Source organism: Lepus europaeus, chromosome 18 (genome assembly GCF_033115175.1).
Source record: "Lepus europaeus isolate LE1 chromosome 18, mLepTim1.pri, whole genome shotgun sequence".
In the NCBI taxonomy this organism is placed as follows: Eukaryota; Metazoa; Chordata; class Mammalia; order Lagomorpha; family Leporidae; genus Lepus; species Lepus europaeus.
In genome coordinates, this window is record NC_084844.1 from 41,400,281 (window position 1) to 41,420,834 (window position 20,554).

At 57.5% G+C, this 20,554-nt stretch overlaps 1 protein-coding gene across 3 annotated transcripts in view; it reads right to left on the reverse strand.

Annotated features, from left to right (window-relative positions):
- The window catches only part of RHBDL3 (rhomboid like 3), a 58,346-nt gene that overhangs the window by 14,343 nt on the left and 23,449 nt on the right, over positions 1 to 20,554 (reverse strand). For 2 of the 3 annotated variants that reach the window (XM_062175596.1, XM_062175595.1), the window contains 5 exons: positions 19,391 to 19,539; positions 16,616 to 16,728; positions 11,248 to 11,348; positions 4,063 to 4,123; positions 1,044 to 1,402 (listed from right to left, as the gene is read on the reverse strand). In XM_062175596.1, the coding sequence (XP_062031580.1) occupies positions 1,131 to 1,402; positions 4,063 to 4,123; positions 11,248 to 11,348; positions 16,616 to 16,728; positions 19,391 to 19,539 (696 nt within the window). In that variant the 3' untranslated portion in view covers positions 1,044 to 1,130. Of the gene's footprint in view, positions 1 to 1,043; positions 1,403 to 4,062; positions 4,124 to 11,247; positions 11,349 to 16,615; positions 16,729 to 19,390; positions 19,540 to 20,554 lie in introns of those variants that run through there. The other variant, XM_062175597.1, reaches the window with a different exon arrangement.

Genomic DNA, 20,554 nt, shown 5'->3' on the forward strand with positions numbered 1-20,554 from the left:
AAGTCCCTAGAAGCCAGGTTTTCCACCTAGAATGGAATTCCCTTCACCTTCTCCCCCAGTGTTAATGGACACGTGGCCTTGACATCCCCCCGGCCTCTCTTGCACCCCCAAACCGTGTCCTCTAAGGGAGGCAGAATGGAACCCTTCCAGATAGGAGGGCCATCCCAGAGGGAACAGGAGCCGGGGAGCCGGACGTGGCAAGGGTCCCTGGAGGGCACAGTCAGTTTTCCCGCTGCTGTGCACTGCTCAGGGGGATGTCTGGTATAGATGGGTGGGAAGGAGGCCCCCCCCCACCCTGTTGCGCTGCTCCCACCCCCAGGGCTGCTCCCCTCCCCCACAGGCTCCCCCAGTGCATTTCCTCTGCAGGCCCTGTCTTCCTCAGGCTGCCCTGTCCAGCACACACATGCGCACCCCCAAACTCTGTCTCTACAGCCAAAGCGGGGGCACACAGGTGCATCAGGGCGCAGGAGAAGGAAAATACCTCAGAACCAAGGCAGGGCACGGAGGCTGGGGTGAGACATCAGTGTTCAGGAAGAAAGGGGGGAGAGCAGAAGTTCTGGAAGGTGGGACTTCCCTGGGGTGGAACCTGTGATGAGGTTTATTCCCCCTGCTGGGGTGCTGCTGAGTCCCCCAAAGGCATGAGTGAGGCCTACAGCCCCTGCATCTCGCCCTCCACCCAGCCCAGGCACTGGAGGCCACACCCAGCACCTGCCTCCAGGCCCTCTTCTCAGCAGAGAACACTAGGCTGGGCTGCACTTTTCTGGGGCAGCCTGCCCGCTCTGTCCCCCTCTGGCCTGCCTTATGCCTCCTAGGATCTCTAGGGACGAGGGGGAGGGGAGAGCTCGAGGAGGGAACCACCTGCAATGAGCCCTCTGGCCCCACCCTGGTCTGATGTCACCATGTCATAGGAACAGCCTAGAAAAGCGACAGTGGCCTCAGCCAGCTTCTCCACCAGTGCCTCTCAGCGTGGAGCCTCCGGTGTCGGTCCCAGTCTCAGCGCAAACCTGGCAGCCACCCAGACTCCCCTCCAGTGTTCTCCCAGCCTCACTGAGCTGCCGATGCGAAAAGGATGCAGGGGCTCCCTCCGGATGCTGCCTCCCCCTCCCCTCCCCTGCCTGTCCTCCAGCCCCTTAGGGGGGCGGCGGCAGTTTCAGGTCCAGCAGGGTGTAGGCAAAGATGTTCCAGAAGACGGCAAACAGCACGAAGACGGTGTACATGGCCACGAAAATCCACCACAGCGACTGGTCCTGCAGCCTCTGCTCGTAGTTCCTCAGGACCACCACGCCCAGGGTGATGCCCACAGCCACGCCTCCCAGGTGGGCCACGAAGCTCGGGTGAGGGCACGGCGGATACGCCGACGGGTGGAAGCGGAGCCACACCGCCCGCCCAAACTCCATGCTCACTGTAAGGGGAGGAAGCGGAGAGAAGTCAGGGGGGCCCCTGGCCAGGCAAGGGAGGCCTTGCCCCCAACCTGTTCACGTGCTCCCTGGGCTGCGAAGTCAAGACGACAAGTCTCTGCTCCCCCAGCACTCCCAAGGGCTGACACTGAAGCAGCCAACAGCACAGACCGAAGGCAGCGTCACAGACAGCTGCCCCCACCAGGGGCACAGGCGACAGAAAGCAATGCCAGGCACACGGAAGGGGATTCCTTAGCGATCGGAAGACTGAGAAGACCCTGAAGAGTGTCCTAGGCCCGAAGGAGAGCTCGGACAGAAGCCCATGGGGCCTCCCACTCCGTGCTCACGTGGCGAGTCCTGGGGGCTCAGTTGCCCCAGGCGTCTATCTGTAGCAAGGCTCAGCCTCACCACGCTGGGCTGCACCAGGAGAATGCAAACTACCACCTAGCGTGTGCCCAGCACGCTACAGTCTCCGACGCATTCCCAGTGCAATAGCTCACACTCGGAGCCAGGCCCACGTGGGGAGAAAGGAGGGCTGGAGAGAGGGCAAAGACGGGACAGCCTCGGCCTGGCCACCACCAAGCACATCCTGACACGTCCCCAGCCTAACCCACCCTCCTTTCGTGAGCTTCCTGGGTTGGCCGATCGAGGGGTGATGTCATCTCACACAAGGACAGGTGCCAGCAAACGGTGTCATCTCGTTACTCACCACTGAGAGCACACAGAGGGTAGGGACTCCTGTCCCCATTTTCCAGATAGGAGACTGAGGCAAATGTGACAGATTGAGAGGAAGGCCTTTGAGTGGACTTTCGTACCAGCTGTTACCGCCTAATCAACCAGCGGGCCTTCATTCTGAGTATCCCAGGGATACAGAATCTCCACTGCCCTCGGGGATGGTCTGTGCCCTGCAACCCCAAGGATGACCGACAGATGGCAGGAAAGGAGCGGCTGGGATGGACACTCGGTCCACCCCCGCCCCAGCATCCTTCCTGCCTCTGCTTGGCAGGGCCCGGGTTTAATACAGGAAGTCCCAGCTCCAGCCCAGCCTTTTCATTTCTGTGATCTTAGACTCGGATTTTTGCTTCTAAGCAAACAGACACATGCTTCTCTTTCTTTCCTCAAAACCCAACAAAGTCTGAGCTGAGCAGACAAGAAAACCACACTCATCCTTGCCCCAACCCCGTGGAGCCCCCGTGTCCTGGTTGAGAGCCCACAGGTGTTAAGGTTGGAGGGTCCTCCACCAACTCCAGGACACAGATCCAGAGGTTCCCACGCGAGGGAAGGGCAGGCCACGGGGTAGGAGGCAAGGCAGGCGGAAGTGAATTACAGTATAGCCCCAAGTCTGTTCCGGTTCCATCTTCCTGCTACCCACGCAGTGGGCTGCTGACCCAGGTGGGGAAGCCAAGGCGATACTGCCCAGTGCAGCAACAGTGTGGGCATTAGGAATGGCATGGGCTGGCTCTGAGTTCTGGCTTTGTCACCCCTTGGCTGAGCGCCCTCAGCCACGGAACTTCACTCTGTTAGCCTCAAGTTTCTGTCTCTAAGTTACGCCCAGGGCTACCCTCTTCCTGAGTGTGTTCCTGCGTCTCTCCTCCCACCCTCTGCTTCTGCTCAGAGCCAGCCCCTCCCATCTCAGAACAAGCTCGCTGGCCTCTGATCTCACCCCCTGCACACGCACACCCTAGTGTAGTCTGACAGGTCTCCCACACCTCCGGGCTGTCACAAACTCCCCCGCGGGGAACTCTCCGTCCAGGATGAAGTGCGTTGTTTCCCTCTGCATCTAAAGCCAGTCTGGATCTGGCTCCTGTGGTCTCCCTGCCTTTTCCTTTCCTCACCACCAAGCCTGGTCTGCTTCATGCCGCGCCTTGCCCTCTTGCACCCTGTCAGCCTGGGGAACACCTGTTGGACACTAACCCTGAAATGTCCCCTGGGGAGAACTGACCCCTCCCAAGTAGGCCTTCAGCTCACCACAACCTGTCCACGGGGGGCTCAGGGGTTACAGTTGGCGAAGCTGCTTAAACTGCAGATGTGTGCGTGCGTGTGTGTGTGCATGTGTGTGTGCGTGTGTCTATGATACAGGCATTTGGTGCAGTGGTTGAGATGCCAGTTGGGACACGCGCATCATATGCTGGGTGTCTGGGTGAGAGCCCTGGCTCTGGTCCTAGTTTCTGCTTCCTGCTAATATGCAGCCTGAAAGGAAGTCCTTGGGTCCCTGCCACCCACCTGGGAGACCTGGACTGACTTCCTGGCTCCTGGCTCTGGCACCAGCTGGGGGACCTCGAAGGCACTAGGGGAACAAGCTGGAGGACCGGTGTACTCTGTCCCACTCTCAAATAAGTAAAAAGGGAGGGGGAAAGAGATCTTTTACACAGGGGATTTCAAAAGGCCAACTCTATGACCCAAAAGGTTAAGAAAGTATTTTTCCTGATCTGGGCGCAGGTCACTGAGCGCTCTTCTGTTTGCAAATCCTGGATCAACAAGCAGCCAACCAAGAGCACCGTGCAGACCCCGTTATCTCACCCATCACTGGCAACTCCCCCCAACCCCATTGTACTTTGACCACAAGTCCCTAGCGGGCAGGGTGTGTGGCACCTCTGTATCTCCATCCAGGGCCTGGGGCCAGGCTCCCTGCCCTCCAGCCCGCCCCTCGGCCCTCCGTACTTACTACAGATCAAGGCCACAGCCATCCGCAGCAGCTTGAACTGGCACTTCATGCCGGACCAGTTCTAGGGAGAAAGAGAGAGGTCTGTGAGGGGCCGAGGGCTCCACACAGCAAGTCCCGACTCTGAAAGACACCATCTCCCAGGAGTCCTCAGTAAGAGAGCGATTCCAGGCAGCGGCAAGCTGAAGGCTGTCATTCAAAGCCCTCGGGCTAGGGCTAGGGAGGGAGAGTCCCTGCCTCCTCCCTAGGGATAGGCAGCCCCTGGGCACTGCATGAGCTGCTGGGCCCCAGGGTTGTGAGGGGAAGCCCCAGAGGTGAGACTCAGAGGTCAAGGTCATTGTGGACAAGCAGCCAGCGAGTCAACAGGAGGAAAGGCACATCCATCCGCAGAAGACTCAACGGATGAAGACTTCAGAGAGGAAGAGAGGTTTGCTTTGGCTCTGGGTAAGTTTCCATTTCTAACAAGCAGGTGTCTGAAGATGGGTCTGTCGGGAAGGTCGTAAGTATCCCATCACGGAGGGCTCCCTATAGGATCTTCACAGCACTGGGGGAGGGGTCAGAATCAGGAAGGGTGGAACACAGTCAGGCATGGGGGCGGGGCGGATGGCTTTCAAACCAATTCCTCTCTTCCCAAGCAGCTCCGAAACTCAACCTCCAAAGCACATAAACAGAGTACAAACGCCACCTTTACAAAAGACTTCGCCACGGGCTTCCCTGGAGGGGCACTCCTGCAGGCCGTTCAGAGCATGCTCCCACTGACACAGACACCTGCGCCGACACGGAAGCAGCCTGCAGTCCTCCGGGAACACGTCGGCCACGCGGATGGAGGTGCCGGGCACAGCCGGCGGCTTCTGTTCCCTCCCGCCTCCCTGTCCGCCTTGCGCCTGGCCTGGGCACAGCTCCAGGACGTGTCTCGCACGCCTTGGAGGCTTCAGAAACAGAAGCTGAATGTGCGTACAACAGGCAAAGGCTTCCGCCGAGCGAGCCGGACACAGGGAATCACCACACAGGAGAAACCCTCGCGGCACTGGCTTCCTACCCGCCTGTCCCTCCTCCCCATCACCCTCTGCTGACCAGCCCCCCAACCCCATCGTGTCCAGGAGAGGGGGGACAGGCAGCTCTCTGTAGGTGGAATGCTTCGCCTTTGCTCTCTGCTGAGGGGCAGACGGCTGGATGCCACTGCCACCTACTGCCACCTGCCCAGAGAGGAGCCTCACCTGGTGGCGGGGACAAAACAGGAGTCAGCCCCTGCACTGGACCTAGCAAGCCGGCCTGAGCTGGCGGTGGGCAGTCCTTGGCCTCTGCCCAGACTGAAAGCCTAGGCTACAAGAACCTCAGGAACCACCGGCTGGGCCATCTTCTCCTTGAGAGCGCTACACTGTGCCCGGGCCACCAAGGAGCTGGCCCTCCTGCCCAGGGTGCGGAGCTCGCCGGCCGTCCTCCATGGAGGCTCTCATTAAGGAAGGGTTCTCTCTGAGATTGCTCTCCGGGCTGTGCTCCCTCAACGTCTGCCTATCCATCCTAATTCTCCCTAAGGGACATCCATGCTTGTCATTCCCAACAGCAACTTGAGCGCCCATCAACAGATGGGTGGCCGGATGGACAGATAAACGAGACACAGTATAGACACACAATGGAATGGGACTCAGTCCTAGAAAGGAAGGGAGGGGCCAGCACTGTGGCACAGCGGGTTAACGCCCTGGCCTAAAGCGCCAGCAACCCATCTGGACACTAGTTCAAGTCCCAGCTGCTGCACTTCCCATCCAGCTCTCTGCTATGGCCTGGGAAAGCGGATCGGCACAGCTTCGGCCGTTGCAGCCAATTGGGGAGTGAACCATCAGATGGAAGACCTCTCTCTGTGTAACTCTTTCAAATAAATAAATAAATCTTAAAAAATAATAAAATTTTGGCCGGCGCCGCAGCTCACTAGGCTAATCCTCCGTCTTGCGGCGCCGGCACACCGGGTTCTAGTCCCGGTCGGGGCACCGGATTCTATCCCGGTTGCCCCTCTTCCAGGCCAGCTCTCTGCTATGGCCCAGGAAGGCAGTGGAGGATGGCCCAAGTACTTGGGCCCTGCACCCCATGGGAGACCAGGATAAGCACCTGGCTCCTGCCATCGGATCAGCGCGGTGCGCCGGTCACAGCGCGCCAACCGCGGTGGCCATTGGAGGGTGAACCAACGGCAAAAGGAAGACCTTTCTCTCTGTCTCTCTCTCTCTCACTGTCCACTCTGCCTGTCAAAAAAAAAAAACACAAAGAACAACAACAACAAAAAAATAATAATAAAATTTTAAAAATTAAAAAAAAAAGAAAGGAAGGGAATTCTGACACAAGCCACACCACAGATGAACCCTGACACCATTCTAAGTAAAATTAGTGAATCACAAAAGGACAGATACTCTGTGCCCATGTGAGCTATAGAGAGGTGGGTAGCAGAATGGTGTTTACGCAGACCGGGAAGGGGGAGGGGTGGGGAGCTAATGCTGAATGGGCGCAGTTTCATTTTTGCACAGTGAAGGGTCCTGGGGATGGATGGTGGCAATGGTCGTACAACAGTGTGAATGTTAGGGCCAGCAGTGTAGTACAGCAGGTAAAGCCACCGCCTACAGTGCTGGCATCCCAAATGGGCGCCGGTTCATGTCCTGGCTGCTCCACTTCTGATCCAACTCCCTGCTATGGCCTGGGCAAAGCAACAGAAGATGGCCCAAGTGCTCCGGCCCCTGCAACCCACGTGGGAGACCCAGATGATAAAGGTCCTGGCTTCAGCCTGGCCCAGCACTGGCCATTGTGGCCATCTGGGGAGTGAACCAGCAAATGGAAGCTCTGCCTCTCCCTCTGTCTCTGTAACTTTCTCCAAATAAATAAATAAATCTTTTTAAAAAAATGCAAATATGCTCAAGGCCACTGAACTGCACGCTGAGAATATAGTAAATTCATGCTATGAGCATTTACTACAATTATTAACAAAAATGATACAGCACAATTCTAATATCCGTTTTCCTTCTAAAAACCTGTGAACATCTTATCTGAAGACGGTGTCTCTTTCACCATGCTCTCCGTAATGTTATCAGGCACAGAAAGTTGGAATGTACTGACCGCTGTCTCCTTTAGCTATTGCTCCATGTCCATGGTCCATGCTCACTCAAGGCTCTATCTAGGATTTTTTTTTTTTTTAAGATTTTTTTACGTATTTGGAATGTGTGTGTATGTGGAGGGGAGAGAGAGCTATCTTCCATCTGCTGGTTCACTCCCCAAATAACTGCAACAGCCCAGGCTGGCTCAGACCAAAGCCAGGAACTCTAACTGGGTCTCTCATATGGGTGTCAAGGCCCCAGGCACTTGGGCCATCCTCCACTGCCTTCACAGGTGCACTAGCAGAGAGCTGGATCGGGGGCGGGGGGGGGGGGGGGGGAAGCAGCCGGGACAGGAACCAGCACCATACAGGATGCCGGCACTGCAGGCGGTGGCTTTACTCGCCATGTCACAGTGCCGGCCCCAGAGTGGTTTGATAAATTCTGAATCTGAACGACCCTGGACAGAGCCACAGGTTCCAGCTCACAGGCCAGCTTCACCAGTACCTACCCAGCCATCTGCCCTGCCATGTAGGGAGGGAGGCACCGAGGAGCCAGGAGGACGAACCCTAGGTGGCAGGCTGACAAGTTCCCTGTCCAGCGCTGTCCACCATGCTTCAAGACAGGGTCACAGTCCATCCGCCTACGCTGGCTGACCGAGCTGCCCCCAAAGCCAAGTGAGGGTCAGCAAGTGACACTGTCCCAGCAGCCGAGGGGTTAAACTGGAGTCACCCCTTCGCACCAGCCGCCTGACACATTATTCCTGCCAATGAAACAACAGGAGAGAACAAAACCTCAGCACAGCCCGCACTGCTGCTGCTAAAAAGGTGGAAAGGCCTGCGGGCCCTGGGGAACACAAACCTTTTGCAGCCTCTTTAATTTCATTCTCTCCCAGAATCTCCCGGCTGAGACAGCCAGCCACTGGAAACCAGCCCCCTTGGCCTCAAGCTCACCCAGATAAGAGCTGAGAGCCTAGAGCCCGGGCAGGGAGCTTCATTCCAACACTGCAAACATCCCCGGTTGAAAGCATTTCTCATCTCGAACAATCGCAGGAGAACCCAGCAAAGGAAACGTGGAAGGTGGCTTAGACCTAAGAGGCCACTGTCCTTTCTTGGGCTTGGACAATGTGGCTCCATTGCAAAAATTCAGATCTCAAACATTCTACAGCAGCATCCACCATGTGGGGTGGAACGTAAGGAAACATCTTGTGTGTTTAAAAACGGGAACTCTGGCCCCAGCAGAGGGCAGTTAATAAATCATTCAATTATATATGGGTCTTTGTATCTCCAGCATTTAAGAGAGGTGGTTTTTTTGTTTGTTTGTTTTTGTTTTTTGTTTTTGTTTTTTTTGACAGGCAGAGTGGAGAGAGAGAGAGACAGAGGGAAAGGTCTTCCTTTTTGCCATTGGTTCACCCTCCAATGGCCGCTGCGGCCGGCGCATCTTGGTGATCCGAAGCCAGGAGCCAGGTGCTTCTCCTGGTCTTCCATGCGGGTGCAGGGCCCAAGGACTTGGGCCATCCTCCACTGCCTTCCTGGGCCATAGCAGAGAGCTGGCCTGGAAGAGGGGCAACCGGGATAGAATCCGGTGCCCCAACCGGGACTAGAACCCGGTGTACCGGCGCTGCAAGGCGGATTAGCCTGTTAAGCCACGGCGCCGGCCCGGCTGTAGGTCTTTTTGCATCCCAGATCTTTTGTTACAGATCTTCTGAATTCAATGCCTTCACGCTTTTTTGAAACTCCATGCATTTTTGTGAGAGCATAAGATCTACTTTCACTCGAGAAAGAATCTCTCGTTTAAAAGTCTCGAGAACACAACTGTTGAACACTCGGGTGTATCTGACACAAAAAGAAGAACCCGTTTTTCTGACTTCTCTGTATCTCTCTGGCAGAATTTACAAACAACTCTACATACAAGCGTATGTACAAATGTGTACACACACACGTGGGCAAGCAGGGTGGCGACCTCCCAGTGCAAGGCCCTCTTCTGTGCCTTCCTGACCATGGAGGAGGGAGCCGAGGCCCCCAAGGAGTTAGGGATGACAGAGTCCCAGCTGCGAAGAGGCGATGGTGACTCTACTCCAGATCTCCTGACTATCCAGGCTGCTTCTGCCGCCTTCTCTGTGTGTGCCTGCCCCTCATCTTCCTTCTGGACTTGAATCTCTTAGGCAGAACCGGACAAAATCACCTGTGTTGCAGTGGCCCTGGCCTATAGGAACGGCCCCATCCTATGGGTCAAGCCAGTGCATGTCTGAGTGGCTCAGACTGGGCTACTTTTCGTAAAGGTGGCCTCCGCATAAAGAGAAACTGGCCTTTGCAGTGAGAAAATGAGGGTTTCTGTGCTTTTTTATAAATACCTCCACTAACCAGCATGCGGTTCTGGAGAAGGGCAACCCACATGTCACGCTCTGGGGGCTGCAGGACCCCCTGCTGGCAGAGGAGCGCTGCTTGCCTCTGGGAAGTCTCTGGCTTTCGGATGGGACCGTTTGTGTGCACACAGGCGAGAGGGCGTGAACTCCAAACAACTCTGCTTCCACAGCCACCTGCACCGCGCGCCCTGCGCCAAGTCTGCCCTCACCAAGGGAGCTCACGGTGCACCAGGGCTGTGTCCCAGGAGGTGGCAACAGGTGGGGACGGAGCACCTGCGTGGACTCCTGTTTGTGTCTCCCCTCCACTGTGTAGTTCCTCCCCCCTGCCACACACATCTTGGGGGGCCGGGAGGGAAGAGGTTAGCCTCTCCTGCCCGGCTGAAAGGAACTGGGGCAGGAGGAGGGGGAGTGGAGGCAGCAGAATTCGGAGGGAAAGCCGTGTCTGGGGAAAGAGGTGGCTCTGATAGGAATGACCCATTTACCAGGGCCGGGCGAGGCAGCCCTGCGCTCTTGGGGCTCAGCAGGCCGACTGTGTGTGCGTGAACGCGGGCACACACGCCGCCCTCAGACTCGTGCGTTCTCCCACGCTCTCCGCCACCCCCGAGTGCTCGCTCACGGGAACTTGTCAAAATTCAGGCCAGCTGTGGGTGTGGGCACTCCGGCGCTGCACCCCCGCCCCTCCTCTCTTCCCTGTTCTCTTTTACAATGGTCACAGCACATTGCTGGGCGGGTAGGACAAGGACCAATCACGTGGAAGGACGGAGGACCCCAAAGCTGGTGCCTGAGCCCCTACTCACCCAGCACCCACCGGGCCAAGGCAGGGATGGCGGAGGACCCCAGAGACAAGCGGCGCCTTTTTCTGGGCTTCTTTCCTTCCCTCACCAGAAGACAGTGTGCCCAGCCCTCTGCCAGGCTCTGGGGAAACGGAGGGGCAAGGCTGGGAGGCTCCCGGGCCAGCAGGGGCACCAGGCAAGGGCAGCCGGGCACCTGCAGCCTTCCTCCAAGACAGCAGCCCCGACGACCTCTCAGAGTCACCCCAATCGCTCGCTCCGAAGCCTTTGTCTGGCCTCTTCCGTGAGCCCAGCCTGGCCTCTTCTGTGAGGGGCGTGGAGTTAACATGAGGTGGTTGTTTTCACACCACGGCACTCACTGCACTTCACCCCATTTCACAGATGAGAAACGGAGGCACACAGCAGTTCCATGCCTTGTCCAAGGTCACGCTTCAGGAAGTGAGGAGTGGGATCCTGAGGAGGCTCCATGGCTACGCCCTTGACCATCACACTGCACTGCCTTTCAGGAAAAGGTGCAGGGAGTGTGAGAAACCAAATGGTGCCTGCCCCTGTGACAGGTGCAGGGCTACAACACGTGAATGCCTGTCAAGAGATGCGGGTTCAAGTTCTGATTCTGCCACAAACTTTTGACATTGGACACATCACTTAACCTCTCAGCCCTTCCTCTCCTATTTGAAGAAATAATCTTCAAGGTCTAGTGGTCAAATTTTAAACGTTTTAAAGTCGCTGGATGGGAAAGAAGAGGGAGAAGAACACATTCACAGCCATGGCCAGGACTGCAGAAATACGAACTGCAAATGGAGGGGACCCATCGCAGGAGAAGCGTGTGTGAACCGTGCCACCCGCAGGTCAGCCTGGTGCTGGACACCCCACGAGGGGCCATGCCAGCAGATGGACACCCAGGCCCAGGGGCAGCTGAGGGGCGCGCGAGACAGACGTGCTGGGAACGGGAGGTGCTCACCATGACGATGTTGGCCAGATGGGCAGACACGAGCGCGTACACCCCTCCAGAAGAGCCCACGACGGGCGCCGTCATGTCAGCCACAGACACGGCCAGGGACCCTGTGGCAGAACGACAGGGAGACCTGTAGAGGCTGCAGGACTCAGCTCCTCGGCCCCAGCCCCAGCCCGGGATTCTGCAGGTGCCGTGGGAAAGCCTGGATGGAGCGAGAGGCTCCTTCTCTTCCTGCTTTGATTCCCATGGATTTCCTAGAGGATTCATTCATGGCTGAACCGTCTGACTCAACCGCATTTCACTGATGGGGAATAGAGACTCAGAGAAGGAAAGCGAGCAGCCCCAAGGAGAACTCAGACTGCCATCTGGGCCGCCCACCCGGCACTGTGCTGGCCTCAGGTGGGTTCTGCAGTGCTAGCGAGAACAGCAGGGGCCGTTACTGCAGAGCCAGCTGCCTCTGCCCTCTGCCCTCAACACCTGCGAGAGGTGAGCAGCCTCCTCGTGGAGACTAGGAAACAGCCCAGAGCCCTGGGTCGGAAGAGCTGAGCTCAATGGAAAGGCAGACAGACAGCGAGCGCTCTCTCATCCACTGGGTCACTCCCCAGGTGCCCACAACAGCTAACGCCAGGAGCCTGTAATTCAGTTTGGGTCTCCCACTTGAGTGCCAGGGACCCAAGTGCGTGAGCCATCACCTGCTGCCTTCCAGGGTCTGTGCAAGGAGGAAGCTGGAATTAGGAGCGGGGTGGGGACTGGAACCCCAAGCAGGCTCTCCACTGCTCGGCCAGATGCCTGTGCCCACACTCACGTCCTTGACAAAGCCCGTACCCTTGGCCTCTCCAGCAGCCTTCCCCAAATGGGCCCAGAGGTTAACCCCACTTTTCCTCCATCACTGCCTCTGTCGCCCCCACCTTCTCCGGCCGGCCTAAATCTCAGGAGGCTGAGAGGCCCTCTTGAGTGGGTGTCAGTGGAGGGAGAACGTCCTTGAAAAGTCTCTGGGAAGAGTGAGCAGTGATGTCATGCCCTCCGGGGGAAAGAACGGCGGAGGACTGTTGACGTGGGGATGACAAACTCTTGTCCTGGGAGGGAGGCTGGGCAGAGAGGTGATGGGAAATTTATTGTTCTGGTCTCATTTAAGTGTGATCAATGCTTTGGCTTCCAGGGAAGGACACAGGAGACTAAAAATAACCAGGAGGTAGAGCCCAGGGCTTGGAGGCCGGGAGGCGGCTGGCCCCGACTGCCACGAGAGATGCCCGCAGGCGTGCGCTGGCCAATTAGAGAGAGCAGGGACACTAGGAAGCCGGCTTGTGCAGCGTCTGTAGGGATGGGGGTACATGGGGGGTGGGGGCTGGCCCAGGAACCAGGGCCCCCAAGGACCTGGATGTGGAGGCCCCCACCCCGTAACAGAGCCAGTCCCCACCTGACTCAAGGTCTCTCTGACCACCGAGATTCTTCAGGGGAACAAGCCCCATGAGCAATCCTGGTCTCCACGGGGATGGGATCTCGCTGAGAAAAACCCAAACTGTCCCCAACTGAGGGCTCCAAGTCCTCCTGCCCTGCCAGGGCAACCACAAATCTGTCTTCTCCCTTTCAGGCTTCCCTCTGGCTTTAATTAGGTATTGATCTATTGTCAGATAACTTTCTTTCTTTTTTAATGGCCTGGCCATGGGGTCAGTCATATATAACAGGGGGGAAAAAAAATTCCAGGGAGGCAAACAAGTCGGCAGCGGGATCTGCATGACAAAGCGTTCCCACGCTCACTCACCAGGCAGGCTTCAGGCAGCTGCATCGCCTGGGCTCATTCACTGCCTTTGCACAGAGCAAGCCCAGCGTGGCCCACAGAAAGGAGGCATCAGGTCAGCCCCCAGGCAGGGAGGGGCCCCGCTAGGGTCAAGCCCATGCAGACACTGACCCTTCGCTCACCCAGCCTCAGTCTGCAGTGTGGACCTGAGGCCCAGGGCTCAGCGTGGGACTGTGGCAGAAATATGGAAAAGGGGCGTGGCTGCCTTCTTGTGTGACCTTGGGCGCAGCCCCTCCATTCTTCGGGCTTCGCTTTTGACCTGTGAAATGAGGAGCTCTAAGGTTCTCCAAGTTTGGAGCAGCAGCAGAACCCTCTCTTTTTATTTATTTATTTTTTAATGTATTATTTATTTGAAAGGCAGAAAGACAAATAGATAAAATAGAGACAAATTTCCCACCCACTGGTTCACTGCCCAAATGCCTGCAACAGCCAGGGCTGGGTCAGACTACAGCCGGGAGCCAGGAGCTCTGTGGGGTCTCCTAGGTGGGTTTCCCAGGTAGGTGGCACTCAAGCCATCACCTGCTGCTTCCTGGGGCCTGTGTCGGTAGGAAGCTGGAACTGAGAGCAGAGCCCAGACTTCACCCCGAAGGCCGATACAGGACGTGAGCATCCCGAGTGGCTTCTCAACCACTGTGCCAAATGCCTCCTCCAGAACTCTGCTAAAGAAACCCTCCAGAGACCCCTGACACCTGGAGCAGCTCTGGCTGAAGGCAGATGCAGCCTGGGGGGCAAAGCTGGCTCCCCATGGAGGGGACCCCCAGCATCCCTTCCAGATCAGGAACGCCATGGTCTGGGTCTTCACAGAAGATCCAGGGCTGGGGCTCGGGTCCTGCACTCACTGGCCCTGCTTTGTGGCATGAAGGCTTCCTCCAATTCCTGCAGAGGAGCCCTGGACAAGAAGGACTCGGGGAGACCACAGACAGACACGTGCATGGGCAGATACAAGTATGGCAAAAAGGCCCTTCCTGGGTGGGCGCCTGCACAGGCAGGACCCCTTATAGAGGTTTGGGGGACCTGACGGGCAACAGTGCCACAAGGCCAGTGTAACATCCACATGGCCGTGGGCGCACAGGACTAGAAGAGAATGGCGAGGTGTGTTGTCGCCCCACACCTCTGCACCACACAGACCAAGGGCCTGGTCCTACTCAGGGCTGTGACTTTCCCCAAACAAACCCTGGGTCCTTGCCAGGCCACGGATAAACTCGTGACTGCTGCGAGGCCATGCACGGTTGTGATAATTTTAGCCCAGTTTTCAACCAGGTGTTCTCCAACTCCTCCCTGGGTGGTAAAACAAAACAAAACAAAACCCCAAATGAAAATCAACAGAACTCCCACTTTGAAGCCATGTAACTTTACCATGCATCCTTTCATTTGTTCTACAAATACTTATCACCTAGCAAGTGCTTGGCCCTGGGGGATACACCCGTGGCCTAAAATCTATATAATCTATAATGAAACTTGGTGATGCATCTAAGATCCTGGATGTTACGGCACTGAGGTGTTAGCTATAGAATCATTAGCTTATGCCAGTTACACGCTGGCTGCAAGTGGTTTGAATCACACAGTTCCCCTTCAACCCTGTGACTTCTTGGCTGAGCAAATCGGGCAGGCCACTGCACTGCTCTGAGCCGCCTGTGAGGCGGGGTGTTGGTACGCACTGCACAGGACTGCTCTGTTGAATGCGGGTGATCACATACGCGAGCCCTCTGTCACACGCCTGGAGCATGGCAGCTGTTCAGGAGGGCTTACCTGTCCTTGCCGCCAGACGTCATGCCTTGGTTTAGACCCCTTTCACTGGGGTAGGGCCGGGTACCTGCGAAGGCCTCCCGTGGCTGCTGACAATGAATGACCTGCCCAAGGGGAACTGTCTCCCTCTTCACTCTGCTCACACTGTGGAAGCCGTTTAGACCCCAGACCCAGCTGCAGTGCTGGCGGGCGGTGTCTTGGCGGGTGAGGCCCTTGGCCTCTAAGCCCCGGGTCCTGCATCCGCACGAGGTAGACAGGTGTCCTGCCTGCCTAGAGGAATGTGAGGATGATGCTCAGCCTGCACACGGAGGGCACTGGGCACTCCCGGCTGTCCTGCCAGGCTCCGGCCATCTGCAAATGGGCATCCCTCTCCGAGGAGGCAAGCCAGCGGATCAATCACCTCAGTGCTGGCGATCAATGACGTGATATGCGGTGGCCAGAGTGTCCTCTGGTCTGAATCGATGACTCAGAAAGGTACACACCACTGGCCTTCTGAGACAGTCTCGCCCCCGCTTCTGTGAGCGCACCTCCCCACTCTGCATCAGCACCACGGGCCGTGACGCCTGCACAGTCTCCCCACTGCGTGTCATCTGGCTCCGGTGAGATCTGAGTCATCCCGCACCTTGCTCTAGGCTACCGGCACTCCTGGGTGATGGAAGTGTTACGAGCGGCTTCCCTTTCCTCGCCATTTAACATCTGGGACTCTGGGTATCAAGGCACGGAACACGCAGCCAACAATCCCCAGCCACCAGGCGTGGCGGGGAGGAGGGAGTGTGTGTGGGTGGCTGAGCGAGTCTGGCACACAGGGACGCTCAGGAGGCCTTGGCTGCAGGATGTGGAGATGGCGATCCATCCAGGGAGAGGCTGCGGAGTGCTGTCCAAGGTGGCCACAGTTCTGAACCTCGGCACATGGAGGAGGCGAGAGTGCTGGGTGGATCTCCCAGCCCAGGGTTCACGGACTGGCCTGACGTCGGGGCAGAGAGTGCCCCTTCCCTTCCGATTTCTGAAACCCCTTCAGTTCCTCCCAGGGTCCCTGCCTGCCTGTTGTTTACAAGGCCGGCGCTGGCCGGCCCTCACGACGACAACTTTAATGCCACTCAGAAAGGATTAAGATCTTACTTAAACACACACACACAAAGCTCCCTTGGGCCCAGCTGTCAAGCTGAAGAGCTGAGGCGGCAAACCTTGTTTTAAAAAAGCCAGCGGTGAAGCTGGGAGCATCACAAGGGAGCTCTCTCTGCACGGAAGCCCAGCGTGGGGGAGGGGAGGAAGAGGCAGGCGCTGACCACCTGCCACGGCCCCCGCGTGCCCAGCCAGCCAGAGGCCCCGGACCCAGATGGGGCAGACTCTCCTGTCAGCGGTCAAGGGGGCGGCGGCTGGTCCAGAGGGAGGCAGGAGCTCCCCTGGGATACAGGAGCTGCCAGTGCCTGGGAAGCACACCGGGCTCCACGCACACCTCAGGAGCCCCTCCAGGGTCTTGCTGGTCCCTGGCGTGGTCTGCAGAGTGCTGGAATTACCCCCGCCCATCTTGCTCTGCCTCCTAACAGTCCTGCAGGCAGATCTCAGCAGTCCCCTCTCGGGGTGGGGGTGGGGGCAAGAAAAGACCCAGGAACTGACCCCAGGCTCAGCCAGTGACAGCGGGGCGGCAGGAGGATGGAGACTCCACCCCTGCCCGTTCCATCACACTCCTCCCTCTGTGGGCAGCAGCCCCCTTCCAGCCCCTGGGGAGGCGGGGAGGTTTGCCACAGGGCACCATCCCAGTAGGCAGGAGCTCTGGTGATGTCGGGAGTCCCCTGTACGCCCTGGAAGCCTGGGGTCCACCCTGCGTACCTGCCAGCACGCCAGCCACGTAGACGAGCCCGATGCGGGCGGCTCCGTGCACCATCTCCAGGGGCACCCCCACCAGCAGCTGCAGCACCACGTTGAGTCCCAGGTGTTCGATCCTGTGACACAGAAACCACACTCACTCATCTGTCCACTGCGCACTCGCCCTACCCCAGGACGCCATGGCGAACGGCACCATCTAGGGACGATGCAGGCAGATCGCCGGGGAGACGGGGACAGGAACAGCACGCAGGGCCAGGGTGGGCACTGTTAGTGCCTGCCTTTGCCACAGTGAGCAGAACGAACCACAGTCAAGACCCACTGGGTACCTTTTTTTTTTTTTAACACGTGATAAGCTGAGGCTCAGCGAGGAGCCCTGCCTGGTGGCCGAGCTGGGACCATGGCCCCGGTCTCTCATCTGCCTGGCACACCACGTGGTGGCTCTGGCTCTTTGCAGCATGCGTGAAAGAATCTCTTAAGACAAGCAAAAGCACTGAAGGGGCCTCCCAGAAGTGAGTAATTCAGATCGCCCCTAAAAGTCTCCTCCCTCCCGGAGCCACTCGGCTCCCAAACTCCCGGGGTGGGAGACAGGGCTCCAGGCTCTCCCACCTTGTGAGCGTTTTCCTTTGTTCGCCACTGAGCCCTCTGGCCAGACCTTGCCGTAAAAGCGTGCAGTGGTGTCTAGCCAAGTGCGTGTCTTACCAGGAAGGACTGGAACAGGGTTATGACTAAATCAATGTGATGCTTTCATGTCTACAGAGCACTTTAACATCCATTATCTTATTTAAACTGAACCTACGGTGTTCGGACAGCTCCCTGGGGACGGTTTAAGTCACAGGGTAACGGCATGGACCAGAGGGGCTGGGCCCTGGCTGTGGGGAGGGAGAGGTCACAGCTCTGCTCCTGACATGCAGGCTCTGGACCTGCCTGGAGGCCACGTGGGTACCTGCAAGGTCACCCTGACGGACTGGGCCGGGTCCTGAATTCACCTCATGCTGGAATCTTCCACCTTCCACTAACTGTACTTGCTGAAACATGCTATAAGGTATTAGCAGTGTGAGGGAGAGCATTTGACCTAGTGGCTAAAATGCCACTTGGGTCGCCAGGATCCCATGTCGGGTGTTCAAGTCCCAGCTGCCTGCTAATGTATACCTTGGAAGGCAGCAGAGACGGCTCAGCGAGTTGGGTTCTTGCCTCCCACGTGGGAAACCCAGATCGAGTTCCTGGCTCCTAGCTTCAGCCTAGACCAGTCTCAGCTGTTGTAGGCATTTGGGGAGCAAACCAGATGGGAGCTCACTCTCTCCCTCTCAAATAAATAAGTATACTTTCAAATAGAACTATCAGAAAAATTCACTGGAAGGTAGCTGGGAGACAGGTGCATTGTCAGAGGGGACTGAGAGGGTTTCTGGCTTTATGCCCTAGTTTTCTGGCCTCAGAGCCTGAGACTAGAAGAGGCCAGGGAGGACCCAGCCTGTGCCCTCCCTTCCCTCGGCCGGTGACTCCAGGTTCCCAGGCCTCTGAGCAGCCGGTCACCGTGCTGGGAGCTCCCTGTGAGCTGGCCAGCTGTCTTTCTCTCCCGTCCACTGTGTGCCTGTCTTCATCACACCAGCCAAGAACCCCATACTCAACAGCCAGACCCAGGAGAACCTTCCTAGAACCCTCCCCAGCAGCATCCGCCCCATCGGAAACCAGTGCTGGAGAAAGCCCCACTGCCAACCTGCGGGCCTCTGTGGCCGGCATGCTGCCTCCAGCTCCAGCAGGCTGTGGCCACCCCCATCCCTCACTGGGAGGGGCGGGGGGGGGGGTCAGAGGGCAGTAGTCCCGATTGTAAGGCAGGTGGTCCCGCCCTATGGCCAGTCCCGGGACTGGGCAGCCTGGCCAGGGACGCTCCCTGCTTCTGTTGCCTTCAGGCCTCAGCTCCTGAGAAGGCCAGAGCAGACCACAGCCCTCCTTCTCTCCTTAGTCCCATGAGCTCAAAGCCTGGTATGAACCAGCAGGGTCAGCAGCCCCGCCCGAGGGGCCCCTTGTACCCAGAGCAGACTTGTCAGCAACCCGGAGTCGTCTCCTCCTGCTAAAGCGCCCGCTCGCCCCAGCCGCTGGTGCCTGCTTGTGAGCTCAGGAGGAAGGGAGGCTCACGCGGGTCTTTCTGCTGGGGAACAGGAATGAAGGGGCCATCATGGCCACAGGGCTCCCATTCCCACTTCCAACCCCAGGGCCAGCAAGTCCCAGGGTCACCTGACCAGCTGGCAGGTTCTTATCCTGAGGCACCAGTGAGAACAGGCTCTGCTCCAGGGCTCTGTCAGAATAACACAGCTATTGCCAGAGCACCTCAAGGACACCTTCACCATGCATTGGGGCCACCAGGGGAGGACAGGGGTTCCAGTGAACTCATCTCTTACTTGGTTTGGGGGGGCATCACTTGGACAACAAAGCTGGTGGCTGGATTCCATGTCCTTCTTTGCTTTGGCTACTAGGAAGCTCTTAACAACTTTTCTACCTACTTCTGTGAAGTACATAGAATCCCATGTTGTGTGTGTGTGTGTGTGTGTGTCCTGACCTTACCACTGGTTTTCTGCATTTTCCTCCCTATATTTCCCCTTTCCCCTATACTCACAACAACTATTTCTGCATTTGGCTATTAGATGAGTTTCCAGTAGCCATCTCCCATCTTGCACCCAGGTAGATGAAAACAGACTAAAAAACCACGTTTCGATGCAGGTTGCATGGAGCACTTAGTTTTCTGCAGGGATGCTGGGTGGGGTGAGGAAGCCTGGCACTCACCCGGCATGCATGAAGATGTAGGTCAGGTAGCGCCATGCCTGCGCTCGGAGCTGTGGGTGGTAAACCAGCGAGTTCTTCAGGTAGCGAGGATGGGTGACCTGCAGCACAAACTGGTCCAGGGACACCCCATTGTAGAGGAAAAAGGCCACCTGGAAAGGAGCACAGAGCGGGCAAGGCCTGTCACCAGGTGCGGAACTGCCCAGGAGGCGCCCTCGTGTGCTGGCCTGGGAATTCCCCCGGAAGTCTTCTCTTCTCAGTGGGGGGAAGCTGGCACCCCGCGTGGCCTGCAGGCACCCCTCACCCCACTTCCGCTGGAGTATCTGTGGCAGAAATTCCAGTGGTCACAGGTGGGCACCTGGTCTCTTCAGCCATTCTTCCCCAGGGGGCAGGGCTTAGAGGATTTCCAACTTTTAATTCCATTAACAGCTCACTCACCCGCTTGTGGGATGACATTCTACACAGGTAGATTTTTTTTTTTTTTTTTGACAGGCAGAGTGGATAGTGAGAGAGAAACAGAGAGAAAGGTCTTCCTTTTTGCTGCTGGTTCACCCTCCAATGGCCACTGCGGCTGGCGCATCTCGCTGATCCGAAGCCAGGAGCCAGGTGCTTCCCCTGGTCTCTCATGCGGGTGCAGGGCCCAAGCACTTGGGCCATCCTCCACTGCCTTCCCGGGCCATAGCAGAGAGCTGGCCTGGAAGAGGGGCAACCGGGATAGAATCCAGCGCCCCAACCGGGACTAGAACCCGGTGTGCCAGTGCCGCAAGGCGGAGGATTAGCCTGTTAAGCCACGGCGCCGGCCTTTTTTTTTTTTTTTTTAAGATTTTATCTATTTATTTGAGAGATAGAGTTACAGACAGTGAGAGGTAGAGACAGAGACAGAGATCTTCCTTCCGTTGGTTCACTTCCCAGATGGCTGCAACGGCTGGAGCTGTACCAGGAGCCAGGTGCTTCTTTCCGGTCTCCAATGTGGGTGCAGGGGCCCAAGGACTTGGGCCATCTTCTACTGCTTTCCCAGGCCACAGCAGAGTGTTGGATTGGAAGAGGAGCAGCCAGGACTAGAACCAGTGCCCATATGGGATGCCAGCGCCCTAGGCAGAGGATTAACCTACTGCGCCACGGTGCCAGCCCCTACACAGGTGGATTCTTAAAAATATCTGGTGAGAT